The following is a 19,710-nucleotide window of genomic DNA, read 5'->3' as shown; positions in this document are numbered from 1 at the left end:
TTGCGGCTTGCCTATGGAGTACATCTATGATAGTCTTTTGAGTCTTTGGCATGGTCCGTGACGAAACTATTGATCTTCGCCTCATATGTGAAACAACATACACTACCAAGCCTTCCTGAAACCAGCGGTCAGATTGTCAGAACTGTGGGATATGGGATGCTTATGGGTTATCTCGCACAAATATCTAGGGGCATTTTTGTTCCGACTGATGTTGGTAGATCAATTATTCAGACATATGTGCTCACAGGTGGATGTGTTACGAAAAGGACGGGGAAAAGAGGGATGAATGAAATAAGAAGCCCAGGATTAGACGTCTTCTATCATAACCAGAAACCGGCCCTGACCAGAACAGAATTTCAATTAGTGTTTAACGGATTTTCAAGATCTAATGAAATCCTTCATACATTGGAGAAATTTCAGACCGCTATATCACATGTACATGGACACTGCCGAAGAAGAAACAAGCCCATACTGACCTATGTGGTCAAATCCGCGCCGCCTAGTTCTATCCACGCAACAACATAGATACACCAAAGCAGGATTGTTCGTTGACACCAAGCCCCTCTACTCCTTGATAAAGGAGAAGAGAAGGATGAAATAATGGCGAGACCACAAAGAGAAGGAGCAGATATGTCACCAAAAAGCGGAAAAGGTAGAAAAGTAGAGAATTAGTACTATAGAAGCAACGAATTCTCAAAAACGGAGAGGAGCACGAGATAAATATACAATCCAGGTCATTCTAATCGTTCTCATCCTCTTCTTGCCGCAGATGTCTATACTGATTTTTTTTCGCTTGCGGTCCCGGTGCTCTGTGGCGACTGACCATATTTGAGATCCAACCGCCAATACCTTCAGGCCGTCCGCTGCTTTCATTCAAAGGATTAAGCCCTGCAGGTTTAGAATTCTCATGGGCGCTGATGTTAGGTGGATCGATATCTAAACCAGGAATGGCGCTTTCCGTTCCAAACTGACCATACTGCCGTCTGATGTCAAGGGAAGGCACAGGCGAGCCGCCGCTCATAAGCGATCCACGCTCAGCTTGTGTCGCCGGTGTTGGCACAGCAGTCGTCGCATCTCCAAAGAGGACGTCCATGTCTTCCAGACGTACACCGCTCGTTTCGGGGTAGAGGAAGTATACTTAAAAAGTACCCATTAGTGAATCATGAAGTGTCGAGTCTGGAATGTGAGGCTCACCAAGTACAAAACTACAAGCACAAAAGAAGGCATGAACAAGATAAAGACGCCATTTGATCGCAGCCTGGAGGACAGGAGTCACCTCTCCGACGAGCCAGTTGAAAGCCCAGTTCGTAGCTGTGCTAAGACTGGCCCCTTTGGCACGGATGCTCAAGGGCAAGATCTCGGGAGGGTACAGCCAGGGGATAGGGCCCCAGGATGCGCCGAACGAACTAAGTTGTGTTAGTACTGGGTAGACATTCGATAGTTCCGCTCACTGAGAGAGGAGAGGAGCACAAAAGATACTCACGCATTGTAAATCATGACAAAAAGGACAGTCAGAGTCGGAGTTGCTACAACATCGATATAGATGAAATAAGATATCAGAGACAGAGAAACAATCATTGCAACCGACCCGGAAAGCAAGATCGGGCGCCTTCCCCACCGGTCCACGAGATACCATGGGGGAACTGTTGAGGCAAGGTACGAGAGCCCATTGATGCCGGTCATCAAAATAGCATCGCGACCCGCCCAGCCCGCTGACTCAAAGACGAGTGGGGCATAATAGGATATCACATTAATACCGTTCAGCTGTGCCAATGCCTGAGCTGACATTGCGATGAGGACTCGTTTGCGATAACGCTTAAACATGTCAGTGTAGGATCTTTCGCCTTCCTGCCGTTGCAGAAGGACATCCATCTTGATTTCTCGGTACTCCTGTCGGGCCTTGTCATTGTGCAAATCCCCTTGCCCATATAGATTGGCGATGACCACCATGCCCTCTTCATCGTGATCATTATCTAATAACCATCTGCCTTTGTATAAGCAATATGCATGGCATGAGGCTTAGATTGCCAATTTCAGATACTCACCTCGGCGATTCACATATGATGAGGCTTCCTAGGCCTAGGAGGGTACCTAGAATGCATTGGCATAGCAGTGGCAAACGCCACGCATAGTTACTGTCGATGTAACTGCAGAAATAATCCACCCACACACTAGCCGCGTATCCGCAGATATTGCCGGTAAACTCGATACACGCTAGTTTGCCCCTGTTGTGAGGCGGCTATTGATACGTCAGAAGATCAGCCAAAAAGAAGGGGGAGTAGAAATCGAGTGATTTCGCATACGGATATCTCTGATTGATAAACTGGTACTATTGTTGACAATGCTCCAACGCCTAGGCCTGCAACGATACGGCCGAGCATCATCATAGGTAGACCAGTCGCGAAGGTTTGGAAAGCACCACCGATAGAAAACACGATAGAGCCGTAAAGAATGGTCTTCCGCCGTCCTATCAAGTCGCCAATCCGGCCGACGAGTAAGGAAGAAATGAATGCACCAACTTCAAGGATGGCGACCACTGTGCCGATCGCGGCTCGCGATGGCTGATTGAAGTAATCCTTGAAGTACCAACCACTGTATTTACGTTAGTCATTTGTTTCAAAATCGCCATGCCTATCATCACCAAGGCATGGAGGCCTTTTGCCGCAAAGTCGGAGGACGAACGTGATTATACCCGACATAACACCCTGATCATAACCAAAAAGGAAGACACCTAATGATACGAAAACACTGGTAAAGTACCTGTATAAAGGTCAACGAAAGTACTGCAGAGCCAGTGATCAAAAGCGGGATCTTCTTACAGTAAGGGCTTCCCAACCAAGCCATGTATCTGGGCGGTGTGTCTATTGCTTGGAGACATGATGATAGCTAAAGACCGCTCTATCCTGGAAATCCGCCTAGGCGCAGGTGAGGGAATGTCAATGGATATTTTCTCAAGATTGGTCCGGCCAGCGGGCAATTGAGCAATGTAGCGCACGCGCTTTTGTCGCTTCAGTCCAGCTCGAGACCCTTCTGCCCTGGTTGTTTCACAATCCAGGGACTTCCGCAGTCGATATCGAAAAGGCTCTTCTACATCTGCAAGCTGCTCGGCTAGGTCACCTGTGTCGGTCCAAACGGAGAATGTAGACTCGACAGTGTGACCAGACGAGTATGAGGAACGTCGACTGCCTTTCTCGCTCGCAGAATCAACACCGACAAAGTGCCCCGAGGATGATTGCAAATGAGCGCTTAGTGACCGCAGAGGTATAGTACTTGAGGTGCGTACAGAAGACTTTGCTGAAGGAATGTTGGCGGTTGTGGTGGGCTGAAAGCGACAGCCCTTCCGCGCTCAAGAGTGGGTTCTCGGAGAGAGTTTGAAGTGATCAAAGGTGGACTGGAGATATCAAGCTCTCCAACTCCTCCATGCAGGGTCTGGAAATTTTTTCCTGAAGGTAGACCAGACAGGTGTTGTAGATTACGATGGCAGCTTTCCGAGGGGTATGATGACTGGTGCTGCGGGAAGCTGGACGTTTTCTGGCCCGATGACGCAAGACAACTTGAGTAGGATGTTGATCCGGAGAATCTACGAGACCACGAGAGCAGATAGCGGAGATGTTGCGGCGAGGAGGTCAGAACTTATGCTCAAGGGTTATGCTTGCAATGGATCAGCGGAGTAGCCAAGTGACGCAGTTGGAGGCTGTTTAGTCAAGAACAAGTGATCAGGCGGAAAAACCAAATAAGGCAACGACAACGGCTGGCATAAGATAGCGAGCTGAGCACATGCAACAGCAGGGTTGTGAAAACTAGACAATGGATTGAATGGATAGAGACGATTATTTGACACCTTGGTATCAAAGATAAATGATTACAGAATGGCACGGAAGAAAATGATGGATGACAGTGGGTTGAATGCACGGAGCACACACTTGGGCGTTTGCATTCCCCAGAAAGTTGGGGAGAGGTGCTGAAAGTGGAGGCCAGGGAAGAGACATAGCACTCACAGTCTACTCAGACGGTTAGAGCAGCCTAATCATTGCCCCTGATGCCTTATTGGATGACTGGGTCGTTGGGTCATGTATTATTGTAAGTTTGCAACTTGGCGGACGGGAACGGGACGGAATGCACCTATGGAGTAAGTACCTCCTCCAGGTAGACTAAGGTACCTTGGGTACAGAGTACTTACGGAATATGCCCAGGCCAAGAGATGAGAGTACGTAGTATCCGCCGTACTGTGCATCATTTACCCAATAATAAATATTAATAATAGTTAGTTAAGGTAATTCCCTACCGAGTTGATCAACACCCCCCAAGCCGATCACCTTGAATTCCATATAAAATGGCTGTTTTCAAGGCCTTAATATCTCAACAACCAAGCGTTTACGGGGGACTAAATCTAGGCAAAGAGCATAGTATAGTAATATACTTATATACATCGGCCACACAGCTTACTGGTATAGGTATTTCTCAAGGTATTAGGTAGTGATGAGGCCTGTATTTTTTAGTATTTTATATTTGCTAGATTTCTAGAGAGAAGAACGACATTTTAGAAACTTGAAAAATAATTATAATGTTTCATAGTATATATCCTATAAAGATTCCACCAACTCTTCCTAATATAAGCTAGCTGCTGAGATATTGAGGCCTTGAAGAGTGCCATTTTATATGAATTACAAGGTGATCGGCTCGGGGGTGTTGATCGACTCGGTAGGGAAATAGTTACGTTAAAAGGCGCCTTAGTCACTGCCTTACCACTCCTGACCTGGCTTCACCTTGAAAAGGAAAGCCGCCTTAAGATGAATGTCTAAGGTAATTCTCCATACTCCAACTGTAAATTGTCTAGTTTGGCGTCCTTTTTTGAAGTGGGACTATACCCCCTACCGTTCCCATACTAAGAAAGGTTGAATACGAAAATGGCTGTCGAGGCACCAACAATGAACCATAACGTATGGGCCTCTCTCATCATACAAGGTACTCCGTACACCTCTTCTAGGTACCATTGAGAACCAGCCGAACATTCCACTAGTTAGTCATTGCATCTGGAATCAAGACCAGTAGGTAACTAAGGTAGATCCTGTTATGGGCAGTGAGCCAACGATGGTGGAGATCTCAACTCTTTTCTTAAGGTGCCTTACTCTACACAACATATGAGACATATCAGCAGTACTAAGAATGAATGGTACTCTACAACAACTTGTCGGAGCTTCCAGGTTGAAGAGATATGCACCTTGAGACTCCGAAACCCGTAGTATCAATCGAGAAATGGAAGCTCTGCATGATGGACTTGGCAGCCTGCTTTGTCATGATGCCTTTCGAGGATTGAGCATATGAATTGTCCATTTAGAACTTCACAACTAAACTGCGAAGCTATGCAGATTACATGAGGCATAAAATCCACATGTTTATCTTGGAATAAGGATCATAAGTCATTAAATATTCAATGTTATCTCCGTAGCACTTCCTGCCTTCCGTGAGATCCTGATATCTGATCACCTAAGCACCAACTACAGGTATTGCTGACAATTACGGAGCAGTGTACTTTTATTTCATCTGTATGATCAGGGCATCCATTAGGAGAATTGGACTTTCCAGAGAGTTAAGCCATCTTGTAGGGTAACCCTACTGCATGATACATGTAGGAGACTATAGGGAGTCTGTGCATGAATGTAAGATCAACCTAACCTCCATGACAAGAAGACTGCTTAGGTCTGGCCGTGGTCTCTCTTGTGCCGTCACCAGTCTCACCTGTGACCACAAAATTCCATGAATGGGAGGTTAATATGTAGCGCCTTGACATTAAAAGCACGCAAACCTGTCAGGATTCTAGTGTGCTTCCTCTATATTTACAGATGGTCTGGCTACACTATACTACCTGGCGAAAGTACTGGCGTAATGTTTACAAAAAGGGTACGCAGTGGGACTGACTCGACTGGGACCATTACGCAAAAGCCATCACGGGCATAGCCTACCTCAGCATCTCAGGAGGCAAAGGTCACATAACCTGGCCAGATATGGTAATATTGTCAGCCCAGCGAGAAGCCAGACAATATTATACAAGTGCCATGTGAACAGTCATCTGACATCTACTCCATGAATATAGTATAAGGGCCAGAGATAAGACCCGACCTCTCCATTCATTGCACATAAGTTCAGACACAGGCTCGAGGCAAGAAGACATGTAGAAACAGCGAAAATCGACATCAATGTGCGTCTTCGAATATCTTACCGCTAAACATTGGTATCAGAATAAAGCAACGAGGGATCCTCGTGACAAACTGAATAATCGCTGACCAGACCTTTCTCTCAAGTAAGGAGAATGTCGTAGCCTTCTCTTTGAATGTAGATGGCGTCTGCTAAATTGGCATATTTGCGACGCACAAGTTCGAATATCACCAGCCCAGCACTAGTGCTAGGCACTTGGCGAAGAGCATTTCCTACAAAGCCCTGAAATAACCATTTACGCCAACCACCAGCACGCGCTGCTCTCCTCTTGCAGCGTTTGAATGTTTCTCGATAAGCGGAATAATAGACTTGCATCATCTGCCCCTTCGTGGAGATCAGGTTAGCCTGATGATCAAGATATTCTAGCCGAGAATAGTGAATATTCTGGATAGCACTCAGCGGATGCTGTACTGCCTGCTGCGCAATTGACGCTGCCACACCGGCTAACATCAGGAAGCATGGCTCTAAGCTGTAGTGAGGTTTGATGAGCGGGACCCCACGGTCACTTGATTGAGGGTCTCGCAGACTGTCCAGCTGATGGGTGCGAAGTGACCCGTAATATCTTGTAACAAAAGAATAATATGCCTGCGACTTTATGTATTCGAAAGTACTGAAGAAAAGGGCGTATCCAAATGAGTCGCGTAAAAGTGACAGGCTCCAGCCTGCGAAAATGCCGCGAAGACCGATTTCTTCGAGTTTGTTCCGTCCATAGTGCCACATGCTGCGGTACTGACCATGGAGCATGTCATTTGTTCGTAATCGAACCTGGAGAGCGTCTAGAGGCGCAGCTACAACTGACTGTATCGTACCAGCGGCAAAGCCAGCTGCAAATGTATCAACAGGTGATGCAGGAGGGTATATACGCTTGACACTTCGGGAAACGGGTTCATATAGGACGCCAAGGGCCTGGAGATACGACGTATACAGGACAGCGCCAATGCTAACAGCAGATATTAGGGCCCAGAGTGACCGAAGGGAGAAAATGGAGGACTCAACTCACCCTGCATTTGCCAACATAGGGGGTAAAAGCTGATTGGGGATGAACCGCCAACCATAAGTACGAACGGCATGGACAAGAAGACCAGGTGTCGTTGTATGTAATGACCAGCGCTTTCCAGTGGAATGAGGGTTAACAGCTCTTGCGAACGCCTAACGGGAACGTTTCGAGTGGAACAATCATTAGCTCACGTCGGACGGAATGAGTATATGAGTCCTAAGAATTTCGGAGAAAAGAAGCCAGGAAGTGTTTCGACTGGTATACGGACCATATAACTGGACGTGTGTCAACAAATCTCAGTCTGCGTAGCGAAAGGGAGGAGTGCATACTCAACCCGAGTGCGAAAAAATGCCTTGACGGGAGCTCTGAAGTAGAAAGCAACCATCTGCGCACTGACTGCACGAACACCAGCTGCCGAAGCGCCAGTGGCTGCATCATTCCGAGGATTTCTTCGAGTAGACTTGCTGGGTTCTGCGCCAGAGACATTGTCGTCGAAGCGTACTTGATCCCCAAGGGAAATGGTATCCTCAGTTGACATTATGCGGATGACCTAGCGCGCCCTTCTCCATCGGGACGTATATGCATTCAGATCACAAAAGTTTGCGGAGAGGATAGTTATCAGTTGCCTATCCGGATATTTTACCAATCCTCGCCTATATAGAGATACCGGAAGACGGAGAAAATAATTGAGATGAAGGATAAGACAAGTAGACAAACATTGAGATTATCTTGAATGTCCTTTTCATGAAAGGAGGTATGGTACCTGGGTAGGCATGATAATAAGTAAAAAAAAAAAAAAAAGACTGGAAAATATATATGAATATCTTGTAGTGGTGTGAATCTGAAAGGCAATACCTTTCTACTTCCGTAAAAGTAATAAATGTTTACTTAGAAATTTGAACATCATTTATTGTTTCTCCGTACCAAGAGTCCAATTAAGAGTTAGCATACCATGCAAAGGATGCAAACTGCTCAAACATAAGGAAAACGCGTAGGACTAGCCTCGCGTGAGTACTACTTCAAGACTTCGCTATTCTCCGTCCTTACATAGTCCTATGCACCATCACATCCTCGAACTTTTGCGTTTACCATATTCGCGTTACCGAATTCATTAAGGCGATCAGAGAAGCTTGACGAGCATTGTTCAATTCTAGTTCTTCAGGCAGGCTCAGCACACCCTGCACGACAATCTCACTTTCGACGCCATCAGATCATGGCTGAAGAGATTGTGATAGACAAGTCTTTGTTTTTCAATCGGTTGTCAAGCTTCTACGCGGCATGGAGAGCGGACAAACGCTCAAGTCACCCCACATTCGGTGGTGTTGGCTCGATTGTTATCTTGATGGGCAAAACTGACGAGGCGAATACTTTTCAAAAGAATAACGCTATGCATGTATGTTCAATCACTGCCGCTTCATTTGGTGCTTTTTTGCGACGCTAACATAATGGTCGGTTGACTGCTAGTTCTGGTTGCTAGGTTACGAGTTTCCAGCCACGCTTCTCGTCTTTACGTTGGAAGCTGTTTATGTTGTGACAACTGCGAAGAAAGGTAAATTCATTGCGTCCGAAATGCAGGAGCTTTTGCTGAATAAACGGTGTCCACTCAGCCAAGCATCTTGAGCCGCTGAAGGGTGGCAAGATCCCAGTTGAAATACTGGTTACAACAAAGGATCCTGAAGGGAAATTGAGGTCATTCGAGAAATGCATTGAAGTCATCAGAAGCGCTGGTGTAAGTGCTCTATCAAGTGGCATTGCCGTTGTGTTGTTGGAACTAATTTCGTCGATATGCAGAATAAAGTCGGTGTTTTACCGAAGGACACAACTGCGGGTCCCTTCGCGGAAGACTGGAAGCGCACTTTTGCGACATTATCTGGCGAAATAGAGGAAGTTGACATTTCGCCGGCTCTGTCGGCTGCCTTTGCAGTGAAGGATACCGACGAGTTGGTGCGTTGAAAAGAGCTTACTGTTTGGGAAACTGGGAAGGACAATTAACTAATATTGTACAGGTGTCCATAAGAAATGCTTCACGAGCCTGCAGTGGCTTGATGTCTGAATACTTTGTGGAGGAAATGTCACGCCTTCTCGACGAAGAAAAGCAAATGACTCATAAAGCTCTTTCCGCCCGGGTCGATGCAAAAATCGACGACGCTAAATTTTTCAACAAGCTGGGCAAACTACCGGCCGAGTTCGATGCTCAACAGATTGACTGGGCCTATGGTCCCGTCATTCAAAGCGGAGGAAAGTATGACCTTAGACTCACAGCAGTGTCTGATAACAGCAATCTCGAACCAGGCATTATTATCGCTGGATTCGGGATACGGTATAAGACTTACAGTTCAATGATTGCACGGACCTACTTAGTGGATCCGAGTAAGTCTCAAGAGACAAACTATGCGTTTCTTCTGGCTTTACATGAAGCGGTTATGAGAGATGTCCACGACGGCACAATTGCCAGAGATCTATACAACAAGGCCATCAATCTAATCCGAACGAAGAAACCTGAGCTTGAGTCCCATTTCGTCAAGAGCGTCGGTGCTGGTATCGGAATTGAGCTTCGAGATCCTAACATGGTGCTAAATGGGAAAAACAGCAGAACACTGAAAAGCGGCATGACTCTTTCTATCACAGTGGGACTAACAGACGTCGAAGACCCGGAATTGAAAGGAAGCAAGAGTTCAACGTACTCTATGGTCATCACAGACACCGTTCGTGTGGGAGAAAATGGACCACATGTGTTCACCAAGGATGCAGGTCTTGACATGGACTCCGTATCATTCTACTTTGGAGACGAAGAGGAACCTCAAAAACCCATCAAGGAGAAAAAGGAAGCGAAAACAGGTGCTATCGCCAGCAGGAACATCACAAGAACGAAGCTTCGAGCGGAACGGCCAACTCAAATAAATGAAGGTGCTGAGGCGCGTCGCCGCGAGCACCAAAAGGAGTTAGCCACTAAAAAGACAAGGGAGGGCCTTGATCGATTTGCTGGAACTACCGGAGACGACAATGGCGTTACGCAGAAAAAATTCAAACGGTTCGAATCGTACAAGAGGGACAATCAATTGCCAACAAAGGTGAGAGACCTCACGGTATATGTTGACCAAAAAGCATCTACAGTAATAGTTCCTATAATGGGTCGACCAGTCCCGTTCCATATCAACACAATCAAGAATGCAAGTAAAAGCGACGAAGGCGAATATGCGTACCTCCGCATCAATTTTCTTTCCCCGGGCCAGGGAGTTGGTAGGAAGGATGACCAGCCTTTCGAGGATCTGTCGGCTCATTTCCTGCGAAACCTGACTCTTCGTTCTAAGGACAACGAGAGGCTGGCTCAGGTTGCCCAGGATATTACTGAATTGAGGAAAAATGCTTTGAGGCGGGAGCAAGAAAAGAAGGAGATGGAAGATGTTGTAGAGCAAGACAAGCTCATTGAGATACGAAGTACATCCTTGCACCGCCCAAATCAGTTGCCAATGCTAATCACTCATAGACCGCCGTCCTGTAAAGTTACCTGACGTCTACCTTCGACCTCCTTTGGATGGGAAGCGCGTTCCGGGTGAGGTCGAGATACATCAGAACGGTCTTCGATACATGTCTCCGTTCCGGAATGAACATGTCGACGTGCTTTTCAGCAACGTCAAACATTTGTTCTTCCAACCATGTGCTCACGAGCTGATTGTCCTCATTCACGTCCATCTCAAAACGCCTATCATGATTGGGAAGAGGAAGACGAGAGATGTGCAATTTTACCGAGAGGCCACCGAGATGCAATTTGACGAGACTGGTAATCGCAGACGCAAACATCGCTATGGAGATGAAGAGGAATTCGAAGCTGAACAAGAGGAAAGGCGACGCAGAGCAGCATTGGACAGAGAATTTAAGGCCTTCGCTGAGAAGATAGCTGATGCCGGGAAAGACGAGGGCGTTGATGTCGACATACCATTTCGAGAGATCGGTTTCACTGGCGTCCCCAACCGCTCCAATGTTCTGATACAACCGACCACTGACGCCCTCGTGCAATTGACGGAACCCCCCTTCCTAGTCATCACCCTGAATGAGATTGAGATTGCCCATCTCGAGAGAGTGCAGGTAAGGTGCTACTACTGTTATGGTTAATGTTATTGTTTTGCTGATGGTTTTGTAGTTTGGCCTCAAAAACTTTGATCTAGTCTTCGTTTTCAAGGACTTTCACAGGGCCCCTGTTCATATAAATACGATCCCGGTGGAGTCCTTGGAAAGCGTGAAAGACTGGCTGGATTCCGTCGATATTGCTTTCACAGAGGGACCTCTAAACCTCAACTGGACAACCATCATGAAAACGGTTGTGAGTGATCCTTACGGTTTCTTTGCGGATGGAGGTTGGTCCTTCTTAGCCGCAGAGTCTGATTCAGAGGACGGATCGGAAGAGGAGGAGGAGTCTGCATTTGAGCTCTCCGAGTCGGAATTGGCAGCAGACGAGAGTTCCGAGGACGATAGCGAATTTGACGATGATGCTAGCGCGGAGGCAAGTGATTTCAGCGCAGAAGAAGAGAGTGGTGAAGATTGGGATGAGCTCGAGAGGAAAGCTAAGAAGAAGGATAGGGAAGGTGGTGTGGATGATGAAGAACATGGCAAGAAGCGAAAACGGTAGTGTGCTTTGTGGCTTCTTCTCCAATACTCTTGAGTTTCATGGATTGGACTTAAGCGGCTACTCTTTCATCCAGATTACCTTCGATGATAATGGTCATGGTATTTGCTCAATAAAATCTTATGGATAGGGCTATCGGCCTTGCTTTGACAGTGTATCTGGGTAGAGGAATAATGGCTAATCTCATGCTCAACTAGCTCTAGTTACATCTTGTGCTGGGTAACCATGGGCTTCGACAGCAAATGTGAATGATCATGAGAGATCCCCTAGTTGAAAGGGCGATAACATGGAAATGTAACACACTAGATTTCGCATGTGGTCAGAGAGCGATGTCTCCGACTGTTTACAAACACTATTGAGTACTAGAAAATAGATAATCAGAATTTGTCCCAGGCCAGACGTTATTTTCCTTTTCTCATGGAGAACCACATGTCTCGCATTCTCTTCAGCTGATTAGATGTAAAGGAAGCATAACAGTCATCGGATGAATAGTCCATGAAATTATGTATGGCATCAAAGCCAGGACTATCCGGGCATGAATCCTTCTGAGAAGGGCACCCTTCAGTGGGCACCGACTGCTGCGGTGTGTCCGCGATGTAATCACCAGCATTTTCGTTCGAACACGACTCCCCTTCAAAAGTATGTAAGAGACCATTCCAGTGACCAATTTCGTGTATTGCAGTACCGCCCCGATTGTAATGAGTCATGGGGCCACCGGGCATAGTCTTAGCCAGCACATTGCAGCCATCTTTGGAATAGCTGACTCGAGGGCTGCTGGCATTAATGCTTGGATCCGGAAGGGTGCAGAAACCAAGGACGCTAGGGGAGGCAGGGTCTGAATTATATGCGTGACGATTGTCACCTTCAGAGGTCCATCTCGCAAAGTCTGTTGTGGAGGGCGGCTGTAGGTTGGTCTGAAAGTAGACATTTAACGTGCTGTAACCTCCCTTGCGAAGTGCTTTCTTCATTGCCGAGTCATCCCCATTGCGCGCCCAAGTTTTATTAACATGACGCGTGACGCCCTTTAACCGATAAGATATTGCAGCGTTTTCATAGGCTTTTTGCAGATAACGTAACTTCGAGATTGTCAACTAGTTGAAGAGTAATCGCGACGCAGCCGTCTCCGATAAATGTAAACTGACCTGAAGTGTGACCATCTCGTCCGTTACTAAATCTGCATCGGTTTCGCCACTCACAATGTGAAACCACGTCTCTATCTCAATGGGCTCCAAGGCTCTTCGCATGTCGTAAGATACGCTATCCGAATGGGATTCGATCGCACCCAGTTTCTCATGTTCAGCCCTCAATGCCGCATCTGGACCATTAGTAGCACACAGAGAACGGCCCTGTAAAGCCGTTGCATGACACCGCGTTCGGCGGTTCGACATGAGACTTATAACAAGCAAGATATAAATGCGGGAAATAGAAGGCAATATCATGTTGAAGGAACTTGTCGCAGAGCATCTTGGCTTCAACCTCTGAAGGCTGTCTGGAATTTATAAAGTACATCTTGTTGCTATTGGAAACTGGAATGTTTAGTGTCGATTACCCCAAGACAGGAATGTCATCTCTGACAGGAAGTGCCTGACAAGGGACAAGTGGAGAAATTCCAGCCTGAAGTGTGCACATTCTCAAAATTGTTTATTCACCAATAGAGGAATCATGCCTATTCAGGAAACAGTCTCAGAATCAACATCTTGGTAAAAGGAAGATTACCACATACTGTAATGTTTAAGAGCAATGGCAGTGAAATTCGTCCCGATAACCATGTGAACACCCTGAAAAGCAGTAATGGCAGAAGCAAAGAAAAAAGTACACAGTCAATACCGTAACGCACGGAACGGGGCAATGCTGGTTGAGCCTGTATCAATGGGCATGCGGTCCAAATCTGTCATTCCTGTCCGTAGCAATGACTGTGCTTTCCTGTTCATTATTCCAGGTCAAGTAAGTGTGATCGCCGAGTTTCCTACCCACAGTAAGCTTTAGTAGTTTTTGAGCAAGGGATCAATAACACAAACCTTGGTCGTACTAAGTGGGCTAGGGTAAATAGAGCCCCAAGAAGGACGCAAATACCGCCAACGACGACATAAGCGATACCCATGAAAGGATTTTGTCCCCCAATGACAGTTCTGGTGGAGATGAGGATTGACTTCGTGCCACCATACTCAGTGACCGGAAACCCTAGAGTCCAATTAGCCCGTGGTAAGGTGAATTGCATAGCGCGGACGAACGATCTTCAATATCCAGGCGATAAGAGCCAGCTTTCATAGACACGTTGTCATTTCTGCGGGACAGTTTGCTAAAAGCCGGTAGAGCAGCGGTCCTCATCCAAACCATGAAGTCTTCATCCTCATGAAGGTCGGGAATACCGTCAATATACCCGTTTGGGTAACGGTCGTGCCAATTTGGTGGTGGCACAACCTCCCATGGTTTGTATTGTGTGGTTTTAATAAGCTCCTTATCACTATCCCAGGCGATGCCCTTGTTAGTCATGAAGTACACCGTTGGGTTCAAGTCACTGAGGAGTTCAGGGCTGTGTATTGTGTCATTGAACTGGGAGTTCGCAATGAGTCCGCACGGGTAATAAGCCTTTCCAGTAGGATCGAGTTTAAGGGGATCACATGAGCCACCATCGATGGTCTTATTGTCAACAGCTTTGCCTTTCAACTGATCTATATCCAGTGACTTCACGTATCGCCGATGGTTTTGGTAAAAATTGGTTAGACGATAGTACAGAAAGACGGGAGGCCCTAAATCGTCCGGTACTTCGAAGCTCAGCCGACAAATGGTAGTCCCATTCTCTATGCGACGCTCCCATGTCGGGGTAGACTGTCCAGTCGATGACTTGAACGATGACTTAACACGGTCTGCAATTGAGACTGGATAAGAAGGAGCTTTTTCCGCGCATTCCGAATAATCTATAGATATCTCTTGGACCTTATCATTGCGCTGTCAGATGCAATGCGCATGAAATTTTGAATCCGCAATACATACTTGGGAGCTAGCCCACAAGAGAAGGCCACCGATCGGTGCAAATATGACGCCGAATACAAAGAAGATGGGCAGAACGCTTCGCGGCGTGAGAATTGGTCTATGGTGTCGACGGGTTAGCAAATCTAAGTATAATCGACAATATAGTTAGATTAGATCTTACTGCCAGGCTTTTAAACGCTGTTGTCTGAAAGCAGTGTCTGTTATTGGGCTGTGAGTATTGAGGAAAAGAGTATCGATTAAGATTTCTTAAAGACCGAGGGGGCTCATACTAGCAGGTCTCCTGGTCTTTGACTTCTTATCGCTGTCAGTCTGCCCCCCACGAGCCTGATCTTTGAGAGACCCTGTTTGGGGGGTTTCCACATTAGACATATCGATATAATGAATTTCTAGATGAATTTCAATGGGGATTGAATGTGAAGAGGTTCTGGTCGGTCTAAACCGTTAAGAGTTGTTCAGTGGCTAGTTAGATAATAAAGTAGTACTAATAGGAGTAAAGGGACCATTCGGGTGGCGTCCTCGAATCATATATTACGATACTTTCCGTGGACTCGAATGCATACCTTAGTGTCATTCCACTTTCTACTCCAGGTTCACTGACATCTGACTTACGTACTACTGGACGACTTACCTTAAAAAGTAACTACTTCATGTTATTTCGAATCTTTGCCTGGGTTTTTGTGTATTAACCTCAGGGGCAGCTCATAGGTTCCAAGACCCTATTATTATGGTTGGAATCTGTTACACTAGTCCAGCCAGGTTGAAGATGGACGGTATAAATCTCAATCTATGTCCATTTAGAAACTCTAGGAAAATTATCGACTAGTGTTCCATAGATTGATCAGTGACCTGTCAGTGATTTCCGTATTAATCAAGTACACCTTTGCAGGCTAACTCTGGCAACCTGCGCTGGGTATAACTGAATACTAAAGCTATTGATAGAAAATCATACCTCCAGTATAAGCCTATATCAGATAATCTTGACGAGACACCATGGCAGCCTTTTAAGGTAAGCCGTAGGTTGACAGTCAAATAATAGCCTGTCGAAAATCAAGCATGCTGGGACTGCCGAAAGAGAGCGTCTAAACCAAGCTGTACCAAAGTTAAGGATTATTAGCTAGGTGGATAAGTAAAAAGGAATCAGCGAATGACATAAGTGGAGTCTTCCTATCTGAACTTAGAACTGATAAGGGATTAAATACACAGTCCAGCCGTGCAGCTCTCATAAAGCAAAGAGTCCAAGGTGCAGAACGAGGCTGTATTCCGATCTGGAGGGGAAAGAACTTGCCCCATTTCAAACAGACCGAAGTGCAGCAGGGGCTATAATCATCGATGAGCTATTAAATAACCTGGTCCAACTCCCACAGAATAAAGCTAAAATAACACTAATGGCAACATAGCAAGGTATGCGTACTCTCGACCAATAAAAGTCCACCAATTGCTAAGGTCACTCTAAATACTGTTGAAAGTGTTCCGAATCGAACCAGCCGACACGATCATAAGCAGTCCACAACTTGCTCGCTTTGTTCACATCAATCTTGCAAGCTTGTTGGGCATCTGTTTTGCGGAACTCTTTGCCAATCCTTAAAGCTCTCACACGAGCCTCGAAAATGCGGCGTTTGCTGCATAAGTATGTTGCGCATGAGAGCCTCAAAGTGGAGGCAAGGCTGAGCTCAGCCGGGCTCAAAAGGTGCCGGTCCGGATCCTGGCTAAGATCTAACATCTGTCCTTTCCAGTCTGCCTTCAATGCCTTCGCATTGCCTCCAAGTGTTTCTGGTGAGGGTGAGAAATCTTTGATGGAAGTATAATCTGTGTCATCCCGATTTGTTCCTATCCCCCTGGGAGGCCTAGTACTCGTCTGAGCAGGTAAGTCAAAGGATTCATGCGCCTTTTGATGCGGCGTGGATTTGGGGGAACGCTTGGCCCGCGGTGTTCGCTGTGCGCGAGGCTGTGTGGTAACCGCCCGTTTGCTCGGTGCAGGCGCAATCTTCTTTAATTTTGCATCTAAAATTTTAGGTCGGCGACGATTCATCAAGAACAATTGACGCTCAAGTGTTTCACGTTCCTCCTTGGCCCAGGCAGCAGGATTCCGGTTATACTGGGCGGAAACGACTGGCACACAGGACAGCGCTAAGAGATACTCATCACGTGTTGGCTTATTCACTTTGTTATCAAATCTTGCCATGTGAGAATCGATATGTTGTTCCATTAGAACCTCTGCTGGGGCCGGAAGAATCTGCCCAAATAAGGGCTCATCAGTGGCAACATCTGTCAAAGAATCGTGATGAGGGAACAGAACAGGATCTCTCGAGGAACCGAGCGCGACATCTCGCTCGATTTCCTCTGAGACATCCGATTTTCTTTTCTTATTTCCGGTGTACGGGGTGACGGGCGGCGATGGCAAATCCATTTCCGATTGCGTTCGCTTCCGCTCGCTAGAAATGGGAGGAAGTTTCATGCCATGGACAAACGAGCAATAATCCTGTGATGTCGAGTAAGGTGACAATGAGGTATTGAAATTCTCGAACGGTTTAGATTCAGGAGGTGACATGAGACTGGAAACAGACGGTAGGCGACTCATGGCGAGTTTATGATTTTGATCCAACGGCGTTGGGGGTGTATACGGGTTCATTCTATTGATAAAGATGGGACTCAGGAGAGCAAAAGCGAGCTGGGTTGGAATGGGAAGTGAAGGATAGTGATATTAGATATGACTTTGGGTTTGTTGGAGATATAATGCCTCAAAAGGCAATTGATGATGAAGGCTGATGCGAGAGTGTTAGTAGAAGTCAATGGAAAGGTGACCGTCAACCTAATGTTGGCAAAACACACGTGAAAGGTGATTTGTCAGGGCCGCTTCCTTTGTCTTAGGTGGCAATGGACAGATATGACTCAGATAGCAATAAAACTCCCAGCCACTGGGTACTTGACAGTCAGTTCTCCTTATTGAATATGATTGGGAACCTGATGGCTCGATTCTGTATGGAGGGGGGGAATGGGGGTTGTGATGAGCCTTGTTGACAAATGATTTGATAGTCTTTAGGTCGTTCCAAATGGACCTTAAGATAGATCTGACTATGAGTCAGTGCGGCGATGGCTTAGATTTAGCTTGTCAGTAGATAGTATCACAGGGTAGTAATAAATATGAATTGCGGGGGTGTGCAGTGATCCAGTCAGGTGTTACTCTTTGAGGTAGTGTATGCTGACATCTAATGACCAGGTTTTGGGGGGTAGAAGACGTAAGAATACTGGAGGTATGGATATAGAGAAGATGTGAATTATCAAGCTAAAAATGTTGAAATCTACATACTCTATGAAGGTACAAGGTATCATTGAAGATTAGGCATCAACAGAGGGAACTAGAACAGTTCCTATGACTACCTTACCCTAAGAGAGTGGTGGGGTGGAATGATCAATGAAATATGCCACATGACGACAGGTTGTGGGACATTGATGCCATCCTTCATCATAATTGGCTGGAATAAAAGATGGATTGCCCCAAAGTTTACCTAGGTACTGTCATCTGTATAGTAAAGAGTAAGATATGGGCTATGCCTTCTGTCCACAGGACCACAGGCCAACACCTTAGCTAATACAGCATGAAGACTATAGTGGTTATGTACCTCTCTATAGCAAGGCTATTAAGTTCCCTCCCTCCACAACAGACTAGAAGCTGTTCAACACATATCATAGGGTTCGACTGTAAGGAAGTCACTAGGTATCATGAGACAGTCATGTGACCCCACTTGTTCAGCCACCTCTTACTAAAGTAATGTTACACATGATGTAGTTTTATTTTTCTAAGTATGGGTTAAAATAACATCATGAATCTCTACCTATTTTCTATTACAACCCTGTTAATCAGAGTACAATAGGAGGGTACCATCTGAGTGATATATAGTGAAAGGGCCTCTATATTAGAGACTTAGAGTTATATTTAGTCTAATTTCCTGCAGGGGCCAGCAGGGCCTTAGCAGGTTCTGTCATAATCATATTATATTATAACTTCATAGCTAGATTAGGTTAAGAATTAATATGTTAATAATCATCTTCCCTTAGGACCCTTACCCACCCCTCTCCTGGGGCTCTGCAGTACCAGCAGTACAACCACTATCATTGTCATAGACTCATAGTCATGTCATGTGATGATGTGACAGTGTATTTAGATTATAAGACTCTATTTAGACAGTTAGAAAAGATTGGATGAACTATAAAGCTTATATTATTCTCCTGATGGTTCTAACTTCTAAGTTTGAAGTTTGAACTTCTAAGATACAAATATCACAGATGACATAACCATGCTTATTAAGCACACCTTGTAATCCACAACTAAGCAGCATTCCAATCAAGCAGCCACTAAAACCATGTATTTTTGACCATAGCAAAAATTAAGGTTATTTCCAACTCTAAAATAGGGTCCTATCATCCTATGTTAAGGGCTATGGCAAACCATAATGCTGCCATATGCACTAGATCATGTCATGTATATTATATTTATCTCTATAGGTTGCTAAGTATTATATAACTTAGTAATTAGTTCTCTTTGCTTAAATAGTATATAGTTATTTACTCCCTTTATACTAATCTAACTAGTTAATATTAGGCCTTAGGGACTAATCTTATAGTTCTAATTATTCTTAAAATCTAATTAGCTTATTAGCTTACTATAGAAATAATAATAGTACTAGATCTTCCTCTAGAATACTAATCTAGTATAATAAGTTAACCCTAGCTATAGAAAAAGTAGTTTATATTAGCTACTATAGCTATAGAAGAACTATAAGTCTACATAATATTATTTTATATAGTAGCTATATTTATAGAGATAGAAAATCTATAAGACTAAGAGCTATTATAAATATTCTAAGAAAGTATTATCTCT

The 19,710-nt window shown here is 45.4% G+C and overlaps 6 protein-coding genes across 6 annotated transcripts; 1 reads left to right on the top strand and 5 right to left on the bottom strand.

Annotated features, from left to right (window-relative positions):
* Positions 1 to 739: 739 nt before the first annotated feature.
* Positions 740 to 2,878, bottom strand: Aud_010248 (putative MFS monosaccharide transporter; the record flags this gene model as incomplete). Its single annotated transcript, XM_043295091.1, has 7 exons — positions 740 to 1,137; positions 1,243 to 1,406; positions 1,484 to 1,984; positions 2,046 to 2,239; positions 2,304 to 2,592; positions 2,683 to 2,760; positions 2,820 to 2,878. The coding sequence occupies 7 exons, from the start codon at positions 2,876 to 2,878 to the stop codon at positions 740 to 742; spliced, it is 1,683 nt and encodes a 560-aa protein (XP_043151026.1).
* A 3,419-nt stretch (positions 2,879 to 6,297) lies between these two features.
* On the bottom strand, positions 6,298 to 7,751 carry Aud_010247 (putative mitochondrial carrier protein; the record flags this gene model as incomplete). Its single annotated transcript, XM_043295090.1, has 4 exons — positions 6,298 to 7,156; positions 7,217 to 7,365; positions 7,482 to 7,488; positions 7,543 to 7,751. 4 exons carry the CDS (start codon positions 7,749 to 7,751, stop codon positions 6,298 to 6,300), a joined length of 1,224 nt encoding a protein of 407 aa, XP_043151025.1.
* A 675-nt stretch (positions 7,752 to 8,426) lies between these two features.
* spt16 (chromatin-remodeling protein SPT16) lies at positions 8,427 to 11,840 on the top strand (the record flags this gene model as incomplete). Its single annotated transcript, XM_043295089.1, has 7 exons — positions 8,427 to 8,606; positions 8,678 to 8,762; positions 8,821 to 8,942; positions 9,005 to 9,157; positions 9,220 to 10,651; positions 10,701 to 11,299; positions 11,355 to 11,840. 7 exons carry the CDS (start codon positions 8,427 to 8,429, stop codon positions 11,838 to 11,840), a joined length of 3,057 nt encoding a protein of 1,018 aa, XP_043151024.1.
* Positions 11,841 to 12,238: 398 nt separating this feature from the next.
* Positions 12,239 to 13,276, bottom strand: Aud_010245 (zinc metalloprotease; the record flags this gene model as incomplete). Its single annotated transcript, XM_043295088.1, has 2 exons — positions 12,239 to 12,913; positions 12,980 to 13,276. The coding sequence occupies 2 exons, from the start codon at positions 13,274 to 13,276 to the stop codon at positions 12,239 to 12,241; spliced, it is 972 nt and encodes a 323-aa protein (XP_043151023.1).
* Positions 13,277 to 13,703: 427 nt separating this feature from the next.
* Aud_010244 (CDC50/LEM3 family protein) lies at positions 13,704 to 15,200 on the bottom strand (the record flags this gene model as incomplete). Its single annotated transcript, XM_043295087.1, has 6 exons — positions 13,704 to 13,803; positions 13,856 to 14,018; positions 14,069 to 14,774; positions 14,832 to 14,928; positions 14,992 to 15,028; positions 15,101 to 15,200. 6 exons carry the CDS (start codon positions 15,198 to 15,200, stop codon positions 13,704 to 13,706), a joined length of 1,203 nt encoding a protein of 400 aa, XP_043151022.1.
* Positions 15,201 to 16,275: 1,075 nt separating this feature from the next.
* Positions 16,276 to 17,409, bottom strand: Aud_010243 (SWIRM domain-containing protein; the record flags this gene model as incomplete). The annotated part of the gene is made up of 1 exon (XM_043295086.1): positions 16,276 to 17,409. The coding sequence occupies one exon, from the start codon at positions 17,407 to 17,409 to the stop codon at positions 16,276 to 16,278; it is 1,134 nt and encodes a 377-aa protein (XP_043151021.1).
* Between the last annotated feature and the right edge of the window lie 2,301 nt (positions 17,410 to 19,710).

The sequence above is a fragment of the Aspergillus udagawae genome, assembly GCF_001078395.1.
Source record: "Aspergillus udagawae IFM 46973 DNA, scaffold_9, whole genome shotgun sequence".
Classification (NCBI taxonomy): Eukaryota; Fungi; Ascomycota; class Eurotiomycetes; order Eurotiales; family Aspergillaceae; genus Aspergillus; species Aspergillus udagawae.
The sequence above is the reverse complement of the archived record's forward strand: the minus strand, read 5'-3'. Positions and strand labels throughout refer to the sequence as shown.